The 21596-nt window shown below is 43.0% G+C and overlaps 1 protein-coding gene across 2 annotated transcripts in view; it reads right to left on the minus strand.

Annotated features, from left to right (window-relative positions):
- The window catches only part of TMEM132B (transmembrane protein 132B), a 371854-nt gene that overhangs the window by 40233 nt on the left and 310025 nt on the right, over window positions 1–21596 (minus strand). For both annotated transcript variants that reach the window (XM_072722666.1, XM_072722667.1), the window contains exon 5: window positions 5247–5390. In XM_072722666.1, coding sequence (XP_072578767.1) covers window positions 5247–5390 — 144 coding nt within the window. The remainder of the gene's footprint in view (window positions 1–5246; window positions 5391–21596) is intronic.

A 21596-nucleotide genomic window follows, 5' to 3' on the forward strand; every position in this document is an offset into this window, starting at 1 on the left:
CTTAAGAGGGTGGAGTCAGAAACACTGTGACAGAACTAGAGGTGAGAAAGAAGAGAGAGGGAGAGAGAGGTTGAAAGATGCTCTAATGCCGACCTGAAGATGGCAGAGGGGCCACAGCCAGAAATGCAGGTGCCTCTTGAAGCTAAAAAACGCAAGGAGACAGGAACACAGCCCCACAGATCCACTGTAGATCCCTGACCTCCAGTAAGATAACTGATGTGCTTTGTTTAAAGCTACTAGATTGACAGTAATTTGTTACAGCAGCAAGAGGAAACTAATATACCACCTTTCAAGTGATGAGGTGGGAAACAAAAGTCTTTGACAAATTTAGAAAAAGTCCATTATCACAGACTTCCAGATAAGAAAGCCACAGAATGATGCTTTGCTCCTGGTTCATGGGAGGGCTCCCCTGCCCTGCACAACGTCAGATGACAATTCCAGATGACCAGGGGCTGCTGTGTGGGAACTCTGTCCCCACATCCACTGTCCACATGTCAGTTCCTCATGTACAAACTTGGTGGTAGGAATGTCACCTGCCTTGAAGACTTGTTGTGAAGACAAGATGGATCAGTATTTCTAATGTCCTCATTATAATAGTACCTGTCACCTACTACGTTCTCAACAAATCTTAACTACTAATGCCCATTTCCTCAGCTGTCAGTTCCCAATGACAAAATTCCACCTCTGTAGCTCCCAAGGCTCCTTATACATTGCCCTGCCCGCCAGTGTCCATGGGCAGGTGGGACAAGAGCCTCCCCATGAGAACAGAAGAAGCCTTGGATTATAGTGCCAAGGCCAGGTTTTACCCAATGCCACGTCCTTCTCCCCCATGCTCTTTGAAGATTTCCAATAACAGGAAATCCACTGGAGATGCTCCAATAAACACCAGGCAACCACTCTTGCCCACTGTCCTGTTCCATCTCCAAGAAACTCTAGCATTCATTCATTATTCATTTGTTAATAGATTCTACAAATATTTACTGAGCCCCACTATGTTCCAGATCTGCTTAGGGCTGGGTGGGGGACATTGTTAATAAAACAAAGTTGTAGACTCTGTAGACCTTGTGATCAAGCTGGGGTTAAAATACACAGATATGAATATGGATGTTGGTATGTAGATAAAATGTTTATTGATCTATTATAGATCCTGCACTATGTGGCTTCCTTTAGGTAAAAACATATTTAATCATCCCCAAAACTCCATCTTGGGATTCTATAATGTAAAGATTTGACAAGCAAAAATTTAATTATATGTGCTTACAATGACTGGGGGATGCCATCTGATGATACTTCTCTCAGAAGTTGTAAGAAAGAAGGTTAAGAGGGGGGCACGTATCTCACCACGAACCTTGCTCCAATCTAATTTATGTAGATATCCCCAGTGTTCCCTTTCAAACTAGCCTTGACTGACAATGCCCCAGGAGATTTGGCTGCAGCTCAAATGCAATACTTTTTTTTTTTTTTTTAAATATCAACTATCTTTTGAACTTTTTGAACCCAGGTGTTCTCCCAGGGATTTCATTCAGGATTACTTTTATTACTGTTCTGCTGTATACACTGACTTTCCCTATGGAAGGTTCCACACTGTGTCATTATCATCCTTGTTTTACAGATAAGGGATGGTCAAATAGAGAGGGAGGCGGAGTCAGGATATGAGCCGAGGTCCTCTGTCTGAAATCTTAATGGAAGGGTTCACTACCTCTGCATTCTCTTTCTCTATAGTGAGCTAGAGAGGCTTCCTTTTAATTTCCACTCTGGTGATTAAATAGCATGAATCTACTCCACCTCCAGAATTCGTTCTGCCCCTGGAAGGCTTAGAGAGCTGTCCTGTCTCCCTCTTCACCTTGCCCCTGGGCCTTTTCTACTCATCACCAGGCTACACACTCAGGCATCCTCCAAGCATCTCTCTGTGACAGACGCCGAGGGCCCTCCACGCCCCTGACACCCATGAGAAGAAGATACTCCAATTTCCAGGGTTGCTCTCATGCCTAGAAAGACACAAAATTCTCCATCAGGGTGACTGAGTAAGAGCTAGCATTTGTTGTGGATTTTTATCAGAAACCAGGGTACAAGACATGCCTCACTTTCCTCTGAAACCTATCAGATAACTATCAGCAGGAGTGCAGCAAGAAGTGGAAAATCCCCACAAGCCTCCAAGGGGAGTGAGAGGGAGTGGTGGGGAGTGTGATGATCTGGAGGGCCCAGGCATTATGCACAGGGGTACGCTCCAGTCAGCTCCACATGAGGTTCCCAGGAAGCAACCTGACCTTGTGATTTTCATAAGAAGCTAGAAACCCAGATTTCTACGTGAATTTGACAATTTTTAGAGGGTGGCAAAAAATTAAATAGATACACACATATATACATACACTACTATTAAGATGCACCCCCTTCTGTGTGTATGGTTTTTACATAGAAGTTAAAATTTATCCCTCCCAATCTTGTCAGATTTGGCCAAGCTTCCAAATTTCAAAGTCATTCAATCCCAAGTCAAAGAAGCCAATCTGTTTAAAATTCACATCTTCCTAAATTCATACTTTTCCCCTTACCTAAATCATAGTCCCAATGCACAGAACTTCCAAGGCACCAAATATCTTCCTTGCACCCCACAAGATCCTCCCTGGGGAGTATACAGTGTTTTCTGCAACCATGAAGGAGTAACTGAGTGACACCTGTGCAGGCTAAGGGGGGGGTCCTCCCCGTGAGGTACTAACAAATGTCCCCCGTGGTTGGGAATGCCCCTGAGAGGACACTGAGGCCAGGGTGCAGCTCTGTGGGTGATGCTGTTTGTCTTGGAGTGGAGGTGACATTTGCTACAAATATTGACACTAAAGCCATGATAAATATACCACAGCCAATTAATTAACACCATTCGCTTGACTAAGGCCCCAGGATTTGCAACAGAACCTGGCTCTGTTGGCTTTCCCCTTGAAAAGTCTCAAAAGCAGCCCTGAGCTTGATGGTCTGCTCACTCTGCTTTGTTCTTCTGAAGATCATAATTTGCTTGAAGAAATCTCCATCTTTGTGAGGCCACAAAAGTGAAAGTTAAGCAAAACAAAACAAAACAAAAACACAAAAACACAAAAAATTCCCCAACGGTTGTCTTCCAAAGTAATGTATCTATCAGACTGGGCAGAGGATATTTCTAGTTCACATCTGTGCCTGGATAACAAGTGAGTATAAGGCAGTACTGGAGGACAGAGCTCTTCAGGTTGGAGGTGGGGGGGAGGTGGCCCACCCTGAGGGACCCTAGGCTCTTGGGAGGGAGTACAGGTGTAGGAGGCTACAGATGTGGGCCATTTGTTTGGGCTGCCATCACTCAGAGCCACCTCCATATGCCAACCACACCATTTCCCCCTCTGGAGTGACATGGGGACGGTAAATAACATGCATGGTCAAAGGCAATCAAGGACGATGCACCATCAGTATTTCTCCTTCCGTGTGGTGGAGCTTGTTTGACTTGGCTCAGATCTTCCCAAACTCTGAATACAGCAGGCTTTAGATGTGTTTAATCAAACCTGCCCACAGAGTACAAGGCCCGCCAGGAGCCCCAGGGCAAGGCTGCCTGTGCTTTGAAGCCAATCCCCCTTCTGTCTCCAGGGAGAATTAGCATTCCAAGCCCAGGAAGCAGGTTGTGCCAAATTTGGGTTTCCTAAGGATTAACTTTTTTTTTTTTTTAATTAGGCCTCACAGACACATCAATTCTTCTTTATCAAAAAACCATCTCTGGCTTAAGGCACAGCCTCCTGTAGGCCACCATGAGAAGCAATCAGCCCCTCCCAGATCTTTTCTACCATGAGGAGAACCCTAGAGGCTTTTCTATCTAATCTGGAGTTCTTCAGCCTGGAACCAAGTTTCATTTACCCTCTAAATAGGAGCGTGCAGAATGTGAAGGAAGACAGAACCTAGTACGGTTTTTTCTAGAATGAATGGATGGGACCTGGGGGCTCCCTTGGTAACTTGAGAGAGAAGCTCCAAGTCCCTCCTCCAGGAGGTGTCCGCTGCAAAAGGAAATGGCCAAGCAGAGTGCCAAGAAAACACCAGCAGAAACTCTAAATGAGGTGGTTCACACAGACCCCTGCAAAGAACATGAAATAAACCATGGGCTGATTCCTGGCTGAATTTGGAGTCATAAATACAGCTAATTAAAACGAAGAACCCAGAGGAAATGCCTCATGGCCAGATTACCCAAACTGAGCTGAATCTCACTGGTACTCAAATTAAGTTAGGAGGCACTTGGAAGGACTTCTATTTTAAGAGTCATCTATTTTAATGTATATTAACAAAAAATTAGCATATTAAGACCAGGGGCTATAATATCTTTATAACGAAGTGTAGGGGCCTATTGGTTATTTTATATAAAAGACTTAGACGTAACCTGTGCAAGGACACTCAGCCCTTCCCGTCAGCACCCCAAAATTTCCCATGTGAAAGGTGCCCTCCTTGTACCTGGAAGTAAAGAGACATCCTCATCACCAAGCTTGGAAATTTAGAGAAAGTTGTAAGAAAAACAAGAAAGCTGTATAAACATCCCTTGTTACTTTTTATTGATTTACTACCCCAGTCCACATTCTTTCTAGAATGTCTTCCTAGGTGTGTGCCTTAGCTGAATTGGTCAGAGTGCCTTGCCTGTCTGATAGAATGCCTTACTAACTAAAGCCTCCAAAGTGAAGTTTTGTCTTCTCAAGTCCTCCCAGATTCACTGTCTCTTGGTGGAAAAAGCACAAAAACTGCCTACCTTGCTGGTTTTTTTAGGTCTCCCATTTAATGACTGGACCTCTGTGCACACTTCATAAACCTTTGTTTTTTTCCTCCTGCTAATCTATCTCATGTCAATTTAATTCTTAGTCCAGTTAGAAGGACATGAAGAATAGAGGAAGATTTTTTCCTTCCCTTCAGAGGCTAAATTAGTATTTAAGTTTGAAAAACTGAGACAATTGAAGAAAATATGTTGTGTAAATAATATTATTTACACTGGAAGTTGGCAAACATTGAGATGACATGTGGATTGCTAAAATGAGGGAAATATTGTCTCATGACCAAAAGGAGGGGAAGAAAATTATTTCTGTTCAAGAGACTGGGGGTCCCCACTCTGGGGAGGGAATAGATAGGCCCCCTCTAGAGGGGTCAGCCCCCCACTCCTTGGGGTTGTCACCCTCGCTCCAGCCCAATGAGACCCTGGGACAGAGTGAAGGGCCCTCAGAGGACCAGACCCCTGGCAGGCCCGATGGTCAGGACCCTTGTACCTTCACAACATCTTCGTCCGCAGACCTGCACTCCACAGCCTCTGACACGTCCACCACGGAGCCGTCCTCCTGAATGCCCACGACCTTGACAGGAACCGACACGGCCTTCCCGGTGAGGACAGCTGTGTTCAGCACCTCTGTGTCCTGCACAGGAGAGCAGAGGGTGTAGGTCACACATGGGGAAGCCCACGAGCAGGAAGGGGCCGCCAGCCAGACCATTTCCACCTTAGCTCATGCCCTGCCACTAAAACTATGTCTGCGTGGACCGACTCCCCAGGTCGTGCGACACGACAATTCCGGAGTCGGGAGCATTTCATCCCAGCCTGAGCTCAGGAAGCCTGACGGCTAGACCTCCTTCTCCACCCCCAGGGGCAGGGGCATCATCCTATCCCCCCACAACCCCTCCTGCCACCCACCCCACCCCACCCCACCCCACATCCCAGCCTAAAACCAGGCTCACGCTCTGCACAGGGTGCCTTCCAACATTCGCCAAATCTCCACTCAAGGGTCACTTGGTAAGTGATAGCTTGTGCTTATTAAAACAATGAACGTGGCCCTCAGTGCAGTTTCAATTTAAGAAGACAAATAACAGGGCACCTGGATGGCTCAGTCAGTTAAGTGGCCAACTCTGGATTCATCTCAGGTGGTGATCTCAGGGTAGTGGGATCGAGCCCTGCATGGTCTCTGAGCTCAGCCCAGAGTCTGCTTGCCCCTCTCCCTCTGCTCTCCAACCCCTATCTCTCTCTCTCTCTCTCTCTCTCTCTCTCTCTCTCAAATAAATAAACAAATAAAATATTTTAAAAAGAAGACAAATAACAGCACAAGTAACAGAAGAGAACTAGTCCCAGAATATCAACCTCTGCACCCCTGACCTGACCCAGGATCCTTCTTCCCCACCAAGCCTCCATGTGCCCCCAGTCCCCTCTAGCCCAGGGATCTGTGAACACTGGCATCATGTTAGTTTCTCTCTTCCTCTGCCGATCCCTGGGGTCCTGTAGGATCTACCTTTATGACTTCTGTCTCACCTGTTACATTCTTGCCATCTCCATGGCCACCCCCCCACAGAGAGACTGTCCTCACTGGGACAGCCACAATGGCCTCCAACCCATGTCCTGTATTCACTCTCCCCATGACAGTTGAAGAGATTCTTTTTCATCTCAATAGAATTCAGATCATTTCTCTCCTAGATTCAAGCTCTTTGAAAGCATCCTACTGGTTATTCTTAAGATAAAGCCCATGCTCCCTGCCAGTGGTGATCTGACCCTGGCCCACCCTCCGGCTCTCTCACCCTTCCTCCTGTTCCTCCTCACAGACTTCTCTTACTTCTCTCCACGGTAGCACACACTCAGCACACCTCCCGCTCTTACCCATGCAGAGCCCTCCACTATACCTTGCCTCTGCTCCGGCCATCTCAGCCTCCATGCCCACTTCTTCAGAGGAATAGGGCTTTTCTGCCCTCCGCAGTGTGAATGAGCACTGCCCTAGCCTGTCCTGCACAGTAATGACCACCACAGCTCACCTTATGTTTATCTTGTGTTTGTGTTTCCATCTCTGATGACTCATTAGACTGTAAACTCCCCAAGTGTCTCAGCCCCCTTTGTTCTGACCTGTGTTGCATCTACAGAACCGGGGATGGTATCTGGTGTGCAGAAGAGAGGTCACATGTGTGGGCTCTGGAACTGGACTGTCTGGGTTTGAAGCTAGCCCAGCCTCTGTTCCAATGGATCTGCAGTCATGGAAAACCTGACTCAAGTGAAATGATCCAACACAGGTCTAATTATGCCTCTTACAGAACCAGAGTCTGGAGGACCGTGGCTGCTGCCTCTGGTCCAGTGACTCCCCGAGGTCAGGGCTACTTCTCTGCCATTCTCTTGGCCACTCCTTCATGTAGCAAAATGGCATCCATCACACCAGCCATCTGCCCACTGTCTACACAGGGAGAAGGCAGGATGGAGAGTACACCTGCTTGTGCCTGCTCCTTTTCATCGGAAGTCCAAAGCTTGTCACATGGCCAGCCTACCTGCAGAGGAGGCTGGGAAAGTGGGCATCTGGAGTAGAGTTGGCAGTGGAGTAGGAGTGTGTAAATGGCTTTTTATAGTCTACTACCAGGTCTGCCACAAGTTATTTACTTCTCCCTGTGCCTGAGTTCCCTGGAATACAGAGATAATAAAAATACGTACCATCAAGATTTAATGAAAATGTACAAAGCTTAGAACAGAATTGGCATATAATGAGCAGCAAGAGCTCAATAACTGTAGGTATTGCAGTAGATGCTACGAGAGATTGCTTCTATGAATGAATGAAAGAACCACCAGGCAGGTTCACAAAGGGACTCTAGTGAAGATGCTCTTCCACACTTGTCCAAAGAGAAAGAGTCAACAGGAGAAGCTGATGGGAAACTGGGCCACAGCAGCGAGATCCTCAGAATACTCAACAGTAGGCTCCACCAGAATCAACCCAACGGATAATCATTTCAAGTGCTCCCTTCACTCTTGGAGTGCTAGTCTCAGCTCAGGCACTAAGTGGGTCCACATTTGATTTTCTAAATCAGCCTCTCATTATCCACCTTAAACCTGAAGATGGGTAAGAGATGGAATCAATGAGTAAATAACAATGATGATAATGACAGGCAGTGTTCTAAGTACTTTACATGTAATTAATTGCTCATTCAGTTTACTCAACAACCCTTCCAAGATAATTCCTTGCATTATTCCCAGTTTATAGATTTGTTATTCACTGATAGCAAACCTGAAAAATAACAGCTACTTGTCAATAAAAAAAAAATCAACTTTGTAATGAACAGCTGTAAGCAATGCCAACCCCAATCTAAGAAAGATGTAAAAATAAGTTGGGATTTTTTTTTTTTTTTACATATGCCCTCTCCTCTGGATGAATTCTCAAGGAGTTAACTACAAAAGCATGTAACTCTAGTCCACGTTCCTAAGTATTCCATTCTCACCAGGGGCATGAAGTATATGTACCTTTATATTTAAGGAGTACAGCAAGGACAGGAAGCAGGAAGCACTGCAGAAGTTGAGATGAGAGCTCACTAAAGATGGGATAGTGGTGTGGGTGTGGGCATGATTACAATGTGTACAAAGAACAGAGACTATATCATGATTCCAGAACAAATGGCTAAATTCTACTCATAATGCAACTGAAAAAAAAAAAAAAACCAATATGGGCGTTTGCTGTGTTTAATGGGCAGGCATTAATTCTGCCTTATGAGCATTCACGGATACTGAACATCCATTCAGCCTTCTGTTTGTAATAAAAAACATTTTATTTTCCTTTAGGTAATCTTCCACTCTGCTACCAATGAAGGTGACTTAGATGGTGCTGACCTCAGATGGCCAAGTCAGGCTTCACAGATGAGCACACCGAATGTGGCCAGTTGAGGTATGCCAGTGTCGTGTCCTCAAAGACTGATTCAAGTGAAATACAAACAATGGAAATCAAAGACAAGAGAAGGATAAGACAGAGTCCTGGGAAAGATTTCTGGGTTTCTAAATCCAGCTATATCTGTGTCTTCTATCTTTGGAAATTAGATACATGAAATAAACTGTTTTACTTAAGTCAACTTGAATTGTAAGCCAATTTACAACTGAAAGTCTTGACAAATACACATGAGAATAGGCAACATATTGGCTCTAAAATGAACACCAATCTCTACCCTGTAGAAGCTCACAGCCTTCAAGGAAGACACCACAATAATTTTACTAAACTGAGTTTCAAGGGAGGTGACTTTATTTTTCATAACCACCAATCACAACTGATCCAAGCTTGTGAGTTTATCTAAATACCTCTGCAACCATGTTTCTTCTTTTAGTTTTTGCACAGGTGGCTGAGATTTTTACAACCATGTTTTCCAATGTCCATCAATGGTCTCTCTAAAATTCCAAAGGCAATCCTACTTGCTTCTGACACAATAAGAAAGCAATTTATCTTGTTAAATATTACATTTAAATCATCCCCTGGTGCCACAGACTGCTAAAAATTCACCATCTATCAAAATATAAGTCTTTTATTCTGTCCTATTTGTGCAAGCTCTAGGTTTTATGTCTTGAAAGCATATTTATATTCCTTTATGAAGATGAGTTTCCATTAATGTTGCACACTACAGCAGCATCAGTGGAAATGGCAGAGTAAGGATATCTGAAAATTCTCTCCATAAAAGCAAGGAGAAAACTGGGGGAAAAAAGTTAAAATCAACTTTTTTAGAACTCTGGAAATAAAACAAAGGCTTATGCAACCAGGAGAGCATTTATTCAAGAAAAACGTCTGAATCTTTTTTTTTTTTTAAAGAAAGAGAACTTTGTGGCATTTTAACTTGGTTATTCCCATCCCTACTTCTTAGCCCCATAGTAGCTTTAAAAAATTATAGCCCACATTCACAGTCAAAAGCACAAGGTTTGCAGTATAAAAGCCACTGGAGAGAGATCAGGGCTGGGATCTTTTACACCCTAATTCCCAAAGAATTGCCATTATTCAACTTGTCTTATAGTTCCCTGGCAGATCCCACTTGCAAGTCTATCAGTATTTCACTTCACTCTGAGTTCACACAGTGTGAAAAGCTTTTCTCCTAGAAGTATTTATTAAAAGCAATTGTAGGCAATTGTTTAACTTCATAGCTGCCTCTGAGTGGTGAAAAAAGTCTGGTGCAAAAAACCAGACTAACCTAAAAGCTTAAAAGGAATGATGATGAATGAGATGCCCACAGGTGCTCCCAAAAGCTAATACCTACCCTGGGGAATCTATAAGATCATGATTAACTTAGAGCTGTGTGCATGCCCAGGACTGTGTTCATACTCAGAAAAGACCTAACAAGAAGTTCTCACTTCTTGTCGACTTTGAGGTTCTATGAAAGCAGGAACTGAAAGCTAAGGCAGAGCTGTCAAATACCTGGCTAGTATAGAAAGCATGTCCCAACACACAGAGAAGCTCTTGGCAAAGACTGGGACACTTATTAATTCCAAGGGTCTAAAGAAACCTCTGTTCAATCATTGGCTGACTACCACAAGGGCCAAAGACTTCAGAGACCACACACAACAAAGAATAGAGACTTAACAGAATTAGTTCATTAAAGTCACTAAACAAACTATTACAAAAAACAATAAATACAAACTCAGGGGAAAGGAAACAATCTAATTGCAGAGTTGCTACATTATTTAAAATTTCCACTTTTCAACAACAACAACAAAATTAGGAGACATGCAAACTAACAAAAAAGTATGGCCTAGGCATAGGACAAAAAGTAATCAAGAGAACTGTCCTTGAGGAAGCCCAGATGTTGGACTTACTAGACAAAGATGCAGATATTTTAAGCCAGCTATTTCAAATACGTTCAAAGAACTAAAAAAGAAAATCATGTTTAGAGACCCGAAGTATGAGGAAGGTGTCTCAGCGATGAGTGAATGCCAATAAAGAAATATAAATTATGAATAATTATGAACAAAAGAACCAAATGGAAATCCTGGAGTTGAAAAGTACAATAACGCAAACAAAATTCACTAGTTTGTTCTCCCATAGGAATGGAGTGAAACGGGATCCCTGGGTGGCGCAGCGGTTTGGCGCCTGCCTTTGGCCCGGGGCGCGATCCTGGAGACCCAGGATCGAATCCCACATCAGGCTCCCAGTGCATGGAGCCTGCTTCTTCCTCCGCCTGCGTCTCTGCCTCTCTCTCTCTCTGTGTGACTATCATAAATAAATAAAAGTTTTTAAAAAAAAAAAAAAGGAATGGAGTGAAAGTAGAACAGGATAAGAGGACAAAATGTGGAAAATCCACACACATGGAGAAATTAAACAGCCTCCTTTTAAACAATAAATGGTTCAAAGCAGAAATCACAGAGGAAATTGGAAGAATGACTTGAGATGAGTGAAAGGAAAAACACAACATACCAAAACTTACAAGATGCAGAAAAAGTAGTACTTAGAGATAAATTTATGGCTGTAAATGCCTACATTATTAAAAAGAAGAAAAAAAGAAACATCTCAAACCAATAACCTAGGCTTCCACCCTAAGGAATTAGGAAAAGAAAAGCAAACTAAATCCAAAACAAGCAGAAAAAAGAAAGGAATAAATAGAGTGGATGAAGAAGTTACAGGAATAAAAGGCACAGCATAAGGGAATGCAGTCAGCGATGTTGTAACAGCAACGTAACATGACAGATGGTTAACTTCACTTGTGGCAAACATACCATGATACATAAGCTTTTAAAACAAAAACAAAAACCCAAAGGGCATGCACATTTTTTCATTTTAATAAGTACTGCCAGATTGTTTCTCAATAATATAGTAGCAGTTTCCACATTGATCAGTAATACATGACACTGTGGCTCCATATCCTTGCACCATTTTATAGGATCAATCTGTTTAATTTTTGTTAGTATTGAAAGGTAAAAACATGGCATTGTTGCTACTTTAATATCTCTCTGAACTTGAAGTTGAACATTTGTTTCATACTTTTATTGTCTATTTGCATCTGCTTTTTTGTGAATTGTTTGCGTGTTATTTTTCTAATTATTCTTCCATTTTTCTATTTGCCTGTTTGTATTTTTAAATGAATTTCTTAGAGTTCTTTGTGTATTTGAGCCACAATCTTAGTGGCTAGAAAAATTCTATCTCAGTGTTTTTCTTGATTTATGATGGCATCTGTGACAAAATTTTACAAATAAAGAGTAGAAAAGAATCATCTAAGAAAGAGAAAACAATACAGAAAATCAATGAAATTAAATCAAAAGTTATTGTGTAGAATAGCTTCAACAATAATTAATTAAATTAGTTAAATTCAACCAAAGTGTAAGAATAGTACAGTGAACATGACAAAATATTATTGAAAGGAACTTAAAGATATCAAAACAAATGTAAAAACATCTTGTGTTCATAGATTGAAATACTTAATAATGTTAAGATAATACTCCTCAAAGTGATCTACACAGTTAATACAATCACCATGAAATGTCCAGGTGCTTTTTTACAGAAATTGACAAATGGATTCCAAAACCCATATAGAAATGAAGGGACTCCAATACTCAAAATGATCTTTAAGAAGAACAAAGCAGGAGGACTCACCCTTTCTGAATATAATGGACTTTCCATAAATAAAGCTTCACAATTTCCATTTCCAGTCAATTGATTTTTGACAAGGGTGCCAAGACAATTAAAAGGTTTCAAAGAATGGTCTTTTCAACAAAAGATGTGGATTAGCTGAATATCCACGTGGAAAAAAACAAAGAAACAAAACTGGACCCTTACCCTCACACCACATACACAAACTCAAAATGAATCAAAAACACAAATATAAGAGCTATAAAACCCTTAGAATAAGACAGAGGTGTAAATCTTCATGACTTTGCATTGCATTGTCCTTACTCTGGACCCAGGTTAATAGAAGAGCTACTGTGACAGAGAAAGGGAGAGCATGGGGTATTGTGTTCTTAGAGTTTCTGACCGGGAATGAGCTCATTATTCCACACAAGTTTCATTGCCCAGATCAAAACACATGGTCATACCTAAGTTCAAGTGGACAGTGAAATCCAGCCAAACAATGTGCCCAGAAAGAGAAATGGTGGGCATATCTCGTCCTTTTTTTTTCTTTTTTTAAAAATGATTGATTGATTGATTTATGAGAGAGTGCATGCACACATGCACGTGTGCAAGCGGTTGGAGGGGCAGAGGGGGAAGGAGAGAATCTCCAGCAGATTCCATGCTAAGTGCAGAGCCCTATGCGGGGCTCAATCTCACAACCCTGCAATCATCACTTGAGCCAAAACCAAGAGTTGGAGGATTGACTGAGCCACCCAGGCACCCCTGTCTGCCATCCTTTTAAATCCTTTGAAAAAAAATTCTCATTTTACAAGTAATGAAACTGAAGCACAGCATACTACTGTTACTCAATATATGGATCCAATCCATTGTTTGACCTGCTGCTACATGCCTGTAGGAGTCACTCTCCAACCTCTCCTTACCCTTTAAGCCCCTACAACTACCTATCTCTGTTCTGTCTCTATGAATTTGCTTATTCTGGACATTTCATATAAATGGAATCATAGTATACATGCCCTGTGTGTCTGGCTTATTTCACAAAGTATAATGTTTTTAAGGTTTATTCATGGTGTAGCCTGTGCCAGCACTTCATTCATTTTTGTGGCTGAATAATATTCCATTGTATGGATAGAACCACGTTTTATTTACCCATTTATTAATTGATGGGTACTGGGGTTGTTTTGCATTAGCACAGGTCCAGAGAGAGGATAATGCTATGCAAAGTCCCCAGCTGATGTGTGTGGGACCTGCAGTGTGAGCAAGGATAAACTATCATTGTTCTAAGCTATTAAAATCTAGGTTAAAAAAAGTTACATGTAACTTTCAGCTTTTCATACTATTTTGATTATATACTCTCAGGCCAATGATAAAAATATGTGTAAACACATACTGAATTCTAGTTGGGTGGGTTTTCCACAAATATAAGAGTTGGCAGTTCCAAAACTGCTTCAGTGAATTCTAGGACTGACCAAATAAGATATGTTGATAATAAGGAGAGCCAGGTTTCTCACTGCTAGAGAAGTGAATTTAAAATAGAAAGAAGAGGGGTGTCTGGGTAGCAGTCAGTGAAGTATCTGACTCTTGGTTTTGGCTCAGGATGTGATCTCAGGGGGGTGAGATGGAGTTCCACACTGGGCTCCACACTCAGTGCAGGGTCTGCTTGAATTCTCTCTCCCTGTCCCTCTGCCCCTCCCACTCATGCACTCTTGCTGTCTCTCTCAACAATAAGCAAACCTTTCGTTTGCAAAAAAATGGAAAAAAGAAAGGGTAAGAATGAACTCTGGTCATGAATTAGAAGTAGAGGTACAGCCATGAACTTGTGGGAGATGACAGGTATATGCATGTTTATGGGTATACAAACGTAGGTGTGTATTTATATAGCTTCTCCTAGTTCCCTTTGCTCAGAAGGCTTTGATACAATTATACCTTGGCAATCAGCATACCTAGACCCAGATTTTAGTTCTAAATATCCTCTCTGAGGAAAGGAAAACAGAGGTCCTCAGAGAAATGGCTGATTTCGCAAAAAAAAAACACAAGATAATGAGCCTAAAATATATTGTAGAGCTAGAAAGTAACAAAGGGCTTGAACAAATGTCAAAAGGATACAGGAGACAGCTTGAAGGAGCTCCCACTGGTCAATCTGGGACAATCTTACGCCACCATAAATAATTATAATAACTAATTGTATATGTATAGTGTGTGTGTGTATATACATATATATATATATTTGACATGTATAATATATAATAAGCTTCTGAGTCCATACTGATGTAAATAAACAATTAGGGGAGAAAGAAAACTTTCACCCTTAGGGTAGAATTCCAACTAATAAATAAAAAACGAATGATGAAATTGGAATACCACCACCTGGCAACCACCATTTATTACCATTGCTGTAATGATAATACAGCATGAACACTATTAGTAATTAAAAGTATGATAAGACACAGCCGATTCATAGAGTGTCAATGTATCTCTGTGCAGGAGATCTATGACCTCAAAGAGAAAAGCAGTAACTCTCTGGAACCAAATCCCAGCATATATCACATCACCCATGTGATCTAAGATAACCTCACTTACTGGGATCAAGAGACATCCTAAGTCCTGAAAAAGGACATACATCACTTCTGGAGCATTTCCAGAAAGAAAGAGTGAATCTGATAATGAGGAAACATAAGACAAACTTGCACTTCAGGCACATTCTACAAAACAACTGGCCTGTACATTTCAAATGTATCACAGTCTGAAATTCAAAGACTCAGAAATGCCCAGTCTGAAGAGGATGGACAGAAATGCAACAAATGTCTGTGTAATTCCAGACCAGCTCCCTGAACAGACAAAAACATGTACAATTCCTCTGCTACAATGAATGTGAGTGGGACAGTAGAAGAAATCCAAGCAAGGTCTGGGGCCGAAGTAATTCTTTGTATCGATTATTTAACCTGCTGATTTTGATATTCTCACTCTACCTGTGCGAGAGTGTTGGGAAAATTCACACTGAAACATCTGCAGATGAAGGATCATCATGTGTGGGACTCAAACATTTCATAAAAGCAGCAACAAGTGCATGTTCGTGTAGAGAGAGGATGTTGCCATCTGGGGAATTTTGCTGAAGGTATTTGGGAAATGCAGGTACTCAGACTCTGAGGAAGTTTTACAATAAAACAAAGAACCAAAAGAACAAACAAATCAGTGAATAAATGCATAAAGATATAGGACATGGTTAATGCCTAACAGACATTGTCTATGATAACTAACTCTCTTCAAACACTTAGGTAGATGCCAGGCACTGTGCTAAATGATTTACACGCATTATCTGCTAATAATTATGCACATTTATAATAAATACAGTATAATATGTATTCACACCTAAAAGTAAAAATCACACTAAAGGACAGCCTGCTACATCATAAGTATTTGATAAACATTAATTAGTCTTATTAATATCTCACTTAATCCTCAACTGTTCCTATTAAGGATTACTATTTTCATTCTCCTTGTGCAAACGAGAGAACCAAGGCTGAAAAGGGTCCTTTAATTTGGCCAGCATTCTGCTAAGCAGCTAAGCCGGGATGTGAACAAAAGCACGTACAGGCCAAAGCCCATCACCCTGGCCACCCTGCAACTTCTCGTAGTTCCTCACCTGGAAAACGAAGCCAACACTATTTCTTTGTCTAAGTCAAAAGCTTTAAGGATAAAAGACAGATTAGTACAAGCTTTGATTTTAAGACTTGTAAGAAGATATTTTACAAACCCACTAAGCATTAAGATTTTGAAGAAACAGCCAAGGAGCCCCAAAGCCCCACGCCACAATTACACGTGGCTTCTAGCAGGTTTGATTCCAGCCGCTACTCCTCCCCGTGTGAGAGGGTCCAGACCACAGTTCAAGAGGCCCAGCAGCCTACTTCCTCTGGTCCCTGGCACAGGGGTGTCAGGCCCTGAATGGGAATCTACCTCTGAGCCCGTTTCGCTCTCAGACACCCTGACTTCTGATTTCTAAAGCTGTAAGATAGGTGTAAGCTTCATTCAGAGATAAACAAGGACTCTGGCTCCAGCAGAAACAAAGACCTTCAATCCCACTGTTGTGTATTATGTAACTCTGAGATCAGCCTAGTTCCTTCCATGTAATGGTTATTTTTGGATTCTAATAATTTATGTCCACAAAGCAGTAAGTGACTTCAAAATTCAGTTCCTTATGTGTCCCCGAATAACAGGGAGAAAGTTATTTCCAATACGATGGCACTCAGAAGGAGTCGATAAAATGTATCTCTGCAGAAGTACAGTCCCAGTGTCGCCTGGGTGGCAGCTTGGAAGGAAGAGACAAAAGCCATGTAGAAGGATCTGTGATCAGTGGCCACCCCCTTGCACTGGGCAAGCTCACCCATACAAGTAACCAAGAGCAGTGGTGGTAAGGGCCACCTGATGGACAAGGTTAGGGGTCATACACAATTTGGAAAGTGGCCACCCCGCAGGCCTCACCATCAAGTTTATGTCCACCGTCCACATAGCGGGATGTATGCAGTTGAGTCCTGACACTGGATTTGAGCCAGCGTTGGCCATGGAGCTGGAAGGCCCACGGGGGCAGGGTCCGCTGCCAGGGGGAGAGGGGTGTTAAGATCTCAGATGGTGACTGCAGCGGAAGCATCCCGTGGTGACATGAGGGCCAGACTGGAAGTTAGAGAGACTCACAAAGACAGACATCGCACAAGCTTAAGTCAAACAGGAGGGACAGAGAGAAAAGACACACACACTTTTAAAAAGCTAGACAGACACAGGGACAACAGGGGCAGAGAGAAACATAAATCCTGAAGCTCAGGGGAGAGAAAGGCAGCATCCTGGACACAACATGCAAGTCAGAGGGACACATGCAGAATGGGCGTGGGGTTGTGGGCTGGCTCAGGTGGGTCCTGTGTGTTCCCACATCCTGGCTCTGGATGACCATTACATGTGTTTTCTCTAATTCCTTCCTCTGTGTAATGGTTAGCACTTCCTTGGTTACAATGTTACCTGTAAGCAGTACTTCTTTGTTGCTTGTGCAACAGCTTCCCATCAATTTAACACAACCTCTGGATGCCAGAGGACCAGCTAGCAGATGACATTTGTTCAATTAAAAGCTAAAACAGATCTGATGGCACCTCTAAAGAACTGATCCTGAAGTTAAGCTTAGCACCTCTGAAACCCAAGCCCACATAGAGAACTAACTCCCTTCTAACCTGAACAACCACCCCCCATACAGTTACTGTGGACTGGCTGGTGCCCCATGACTGCAGTGAGCAGACCGCAGACTGCTGGCTTGGGCTGATTCTCAGTCCCTTGTCAGGCTCCATCCAAGTGAGGATGGATGGAGGAGGAAGAAGGAGGAAGGAGGGATGGAGGAAAAAGGATGGGAAGGAATGATGGGGAGGGATAAAGGAGGAGGGAGGGATGGGGGAGGATAGAGAAGGAGCTGGGAGGAAGGATGGAGGAGAGATGGAGATAGAGGGATGGAGGGAACAAAGGAGGAGGGAAGGAGAGGGACAAGGACAGGAGTGGGGGAGGAAGGAAAGAGAGAGGATGTGAGGGAGAAAGAGGAAGAACTTTTATCTAAAAGAGAAAAAGACAGACAGTTGGATAGACAGAAAGACTGAGAAGGTACAGTCTTTGAGAAAGAGGGAGACAGACTGACCTAGGTGGGCCGGGAAGGGGCAGAGCAACAGAGACAAATGAGGGAGAGGAGCAGAGAAGATGGAACTAGCGGTGAGATCAAGGCCGACCACAATGGGCAGGAAGATTGCAGAGCCAGCAGCAAAGAGAGGAAGCACTGCCCAAGACCTCATATCCAAGCCACGGGGCTTTCCACTGCATACAGCCAGCACCTCTGTGTCCCCCGCAGGGCTTGTGGGGCCAGGTCCAGTCCTGACTCTTGTAGCCTGACTCCCCCACTGGGCTGGGACCCAGCACAGATGATCATTCTCATGTGCCAGGACCCTGGCAAAGTGCCCCTGAAAATGGGGTGCACCTGCCAGGGGTTCTCAACATGGTCATGTCCCCAGGGTCTTCCTTATGGAACATAGCAGAGCAAAACATTCTTTTAGCACATGCTCGGGGCATGGCTGGGCAGACAAGAAAGGGGAAAGGCAAGAAAATCCAGAAGATTCTATGACACGGTTATGATACCTGGGCACTAGGTAAACCTTCATGTTTTTATTCATGTAATTCTCATCATAAATCTATGAGGAGGAACCTTAGTCGTCCCCATTTTACAGATAAGAAATGGAGGCACAAAAAAATCACCCAAGCTTTTATCACTGAATGCTGGACCCAGAACTAAAACCCAGCACATCCTACTCCAGAGTTTGTGCCCGTAGCCACCATGCTATTCTGCTTAAGAAGAACATAATATCAAAACATGAAACTCATAGGACGCTATTTCAGATAGAACCCTAAGCCCTTTCTATGTTCTGTCATTAATCTTCAGAGGGAGGGTCTTTTTTGACTAGTCTCATTCCTGCATTGTTTTTACACATTACTCTATTTTATGTCATAGGAATTGCCACACTTTGGAAATTACCTAATTTATTTACTTGCTTTTGATCAGCCTCTCCCACCAAAAATTAATGCTTGGACTTCTGCTTCCATTCAACCCAGGAGTGTACCGACTGCTATAACTAGAAAAATCAGACAAAATACATAAAACAGTTGTTTTCAGATACTATGAAAATAGGTAGAAATGAAGAAATGTGAAGGGAAGTCCCTTGGTCACTGTAAGAAGAATAAATTCAAATAAAACTCTACCCTCTTGTTGAGATCAGATGACCAAGGTCAAGGTTCAGGGAAGTGAAGGCAGCTAGAATTTGGAGGTAGTTTATCTGAGAGAAAGGAGTGCTGCATAAGGAGAGTATCTTAACATCCGCAGAGGGGCCCCTGGGGGTCTCTGTCAGTACTCAGCTGTGTGTACAAGGCCAAAGAGAGAATCTCCTGAAGCAGTAAAGGTGAGCAATTCTGGAACGCACATAGGGTTGGAAACAGTCTGTGTTCCAATCAGCCAGACTGGAGAAGCCTTGCAAGATGGGGGACGCTGGGCAGAGTGCTCAGAGGGTCATACCATAATAGTGGAGCTATATTAGCCCTGGTAAAGGCTGCTCTGGACTGGCCCTGAAGAAGCTTAAAGGCAACCTCCAAAGAATCACTCTGATCTACAAGCCAGAACAAAGTCAACACTGATTAGAAGAATACAACAAAACCTGGCACTCGACAAGGTAAACTTCACAATGGACAGGAGCCAATCCGACGTGACCGGGTAACCAGGAGAAAAATCAGGCAATAGAAACAGACTCAGAAATGCTACAGAAGATGTAATTGTGTATAAAAGGGGAAAAATATGTCTAGATAGAAAATATTCAGTCTAAAAGACAGTACAATGACTCCTATGTGCTCACCCGAATAAATAAGAACAAACAGCCATATAGGGACATAGAATGTTTACTCATACTAGCCTGAAACTGGAAACAATCTGCGTGGCCATGGGCGAATGAATAAACAAAGTATGTAGCATGCCCACACAACGTGGTTTAATTCAGCAATAAACAACTGATAGATGTGGATGAACCCGAAAGTAATTATGCTCAGTGAAAGAAGCCGGAGCACATACTGCATGATTACACTAATGTGAGATGCTACAAAAGGCAGAATGAGAGTGACAAAGGCTACACAAGTGGTTGTCAGGGACTGGTAGGGGAGAAAGCCCTGGCTAAGCAGAGGCAAGAAGGGACTTTTGGGGATGATGGAAATGTGCCATGCCTTGACTGTGGTGCTGGTGACAGAACAACCCATAAATCTCATAAAACTGCAAAACGGGTGAATTTTACGGCATGTCAATTACAGCTCAGTAAACTGCAAAACTAGACCTCATTCTCTGATCATTCCTTCCTGCACCCCTGCTTCTTCTATTCAATAAATATTGGGTCAGAAGAAAAGGAGAGGAGCAGAAAGCCATGCAAAGGATGAAGCAGCAACAAAGGAAGGAAGAGGGGTACAGGTACCACTGGCAGGTCCACTACTGAAGCTATATCAAGAAGAAACTGAAATTCAGAGGTGTTCAGCCACTTTCTCACAGTGCAGCGCTGGGAAGCATCACATATCACCCGGGGTGGGGAGGGGAGATGAAACATGTGCACTTTCCTTACCTGGTCATGAGCTCCCTCTCATGTCTCCCTCTCCTCGCAATGGTCCCGCTGCCTAGAGGAGCCAGAGCAAGGTGTGCAGTGGGTGGTACAGGGCCAGCTTGGGAGGTGGCCCTCTTAGTCCCCCTCTCACCTGGGTCACTTGGGAAGGTCATTGAAATGCTCTCTGATTTAGCTTCTTTACCTCTCAGAGATGGTCAGTAACTGCACCTCTGCCTCATAAAGTAGTCATGAGGCTTAACTAAGGCACTGCATTTAAATCACTGAGATCACTGCCCGGCCCATGATGGGTGTTCAATAAAGGTAACTTACCAGTTTTAATGCTTCCATATTTGTTTTGTGGAAAACCTCTATGCATCCTTCAAGATTCTACTAAAATGTTGTCTCCCACATGAAGCCTTCCCAGATGACATCTCCCAGTGAGAATTAATGATTTCCTCACATATGTCCCCACAGGGCTTTATTAACGCCTCCTTTTAGCACATGGCGTCATAGGTCACATGTTACTTCTCAGTTGTGCTATGGAATGCTTAGAGTCTAGCACAAGCCTGGAGTCATTAGGGTGTCTGAACAAATGAGCAAATACCACATCTGATGTGGACCACAACTCTCATAGTCTACACAGTATGGTATCAAGGGCAGATGAGTTGGGGAGGGCAGAGCAGGAAGTCACATCCTTGGAAAGACAAAATCCTAAAGGTCTCACTGAGCCTTTGATCCTGAGCCTATTGTGTTTCCCTCAAGAACTAAAACTCACTTCAGAAAAGCTTTCCGATTAAGAAATTTTCATAAAGTTTATCTGCAAAGACAAGGCAGCTGCATGTTCTCACAGGCAAACCTGACCAAAAACTACACTTTTCTCACTCCAAGCATTTTGGAATATCTCTCTTATGAGTGGCTGGAGGAAGGCTGCCAGGAGCAAAACTCTGTGAAGACCACATCCTAGTCTCTACTTTCCCCATACAGACCCTGCCAAGAAGAAATGCAGGATGTCATGCTAGAAGCCATCCTTCTAGTCTGTGTGAGAAATTGTTCACTGTCTTTTCCTTAACTTACGTCAGTGTTAAGATAAATACATAAAGTGAGCCATTTACTCTAGTATTATTATTATTATAATTCAAAGTAACTCTGCAGTGGTACCCCA

Source organism: Vulpes vulpes, chromosome 10 (genome assembly GCF_048418805.1).
Source record: "Vulpes vulpes isolate BD-2025 chromosome 10, VulVul3, whole genome shotgun sequence".
In the NCBI taxonomy this organism is placed as follows: domain Eukaryota; kingdom Metazoa; phylum Chordata; class Mammalia; order Carnivora; family Canidae; genus Vulpes; species Vulpes vulpes.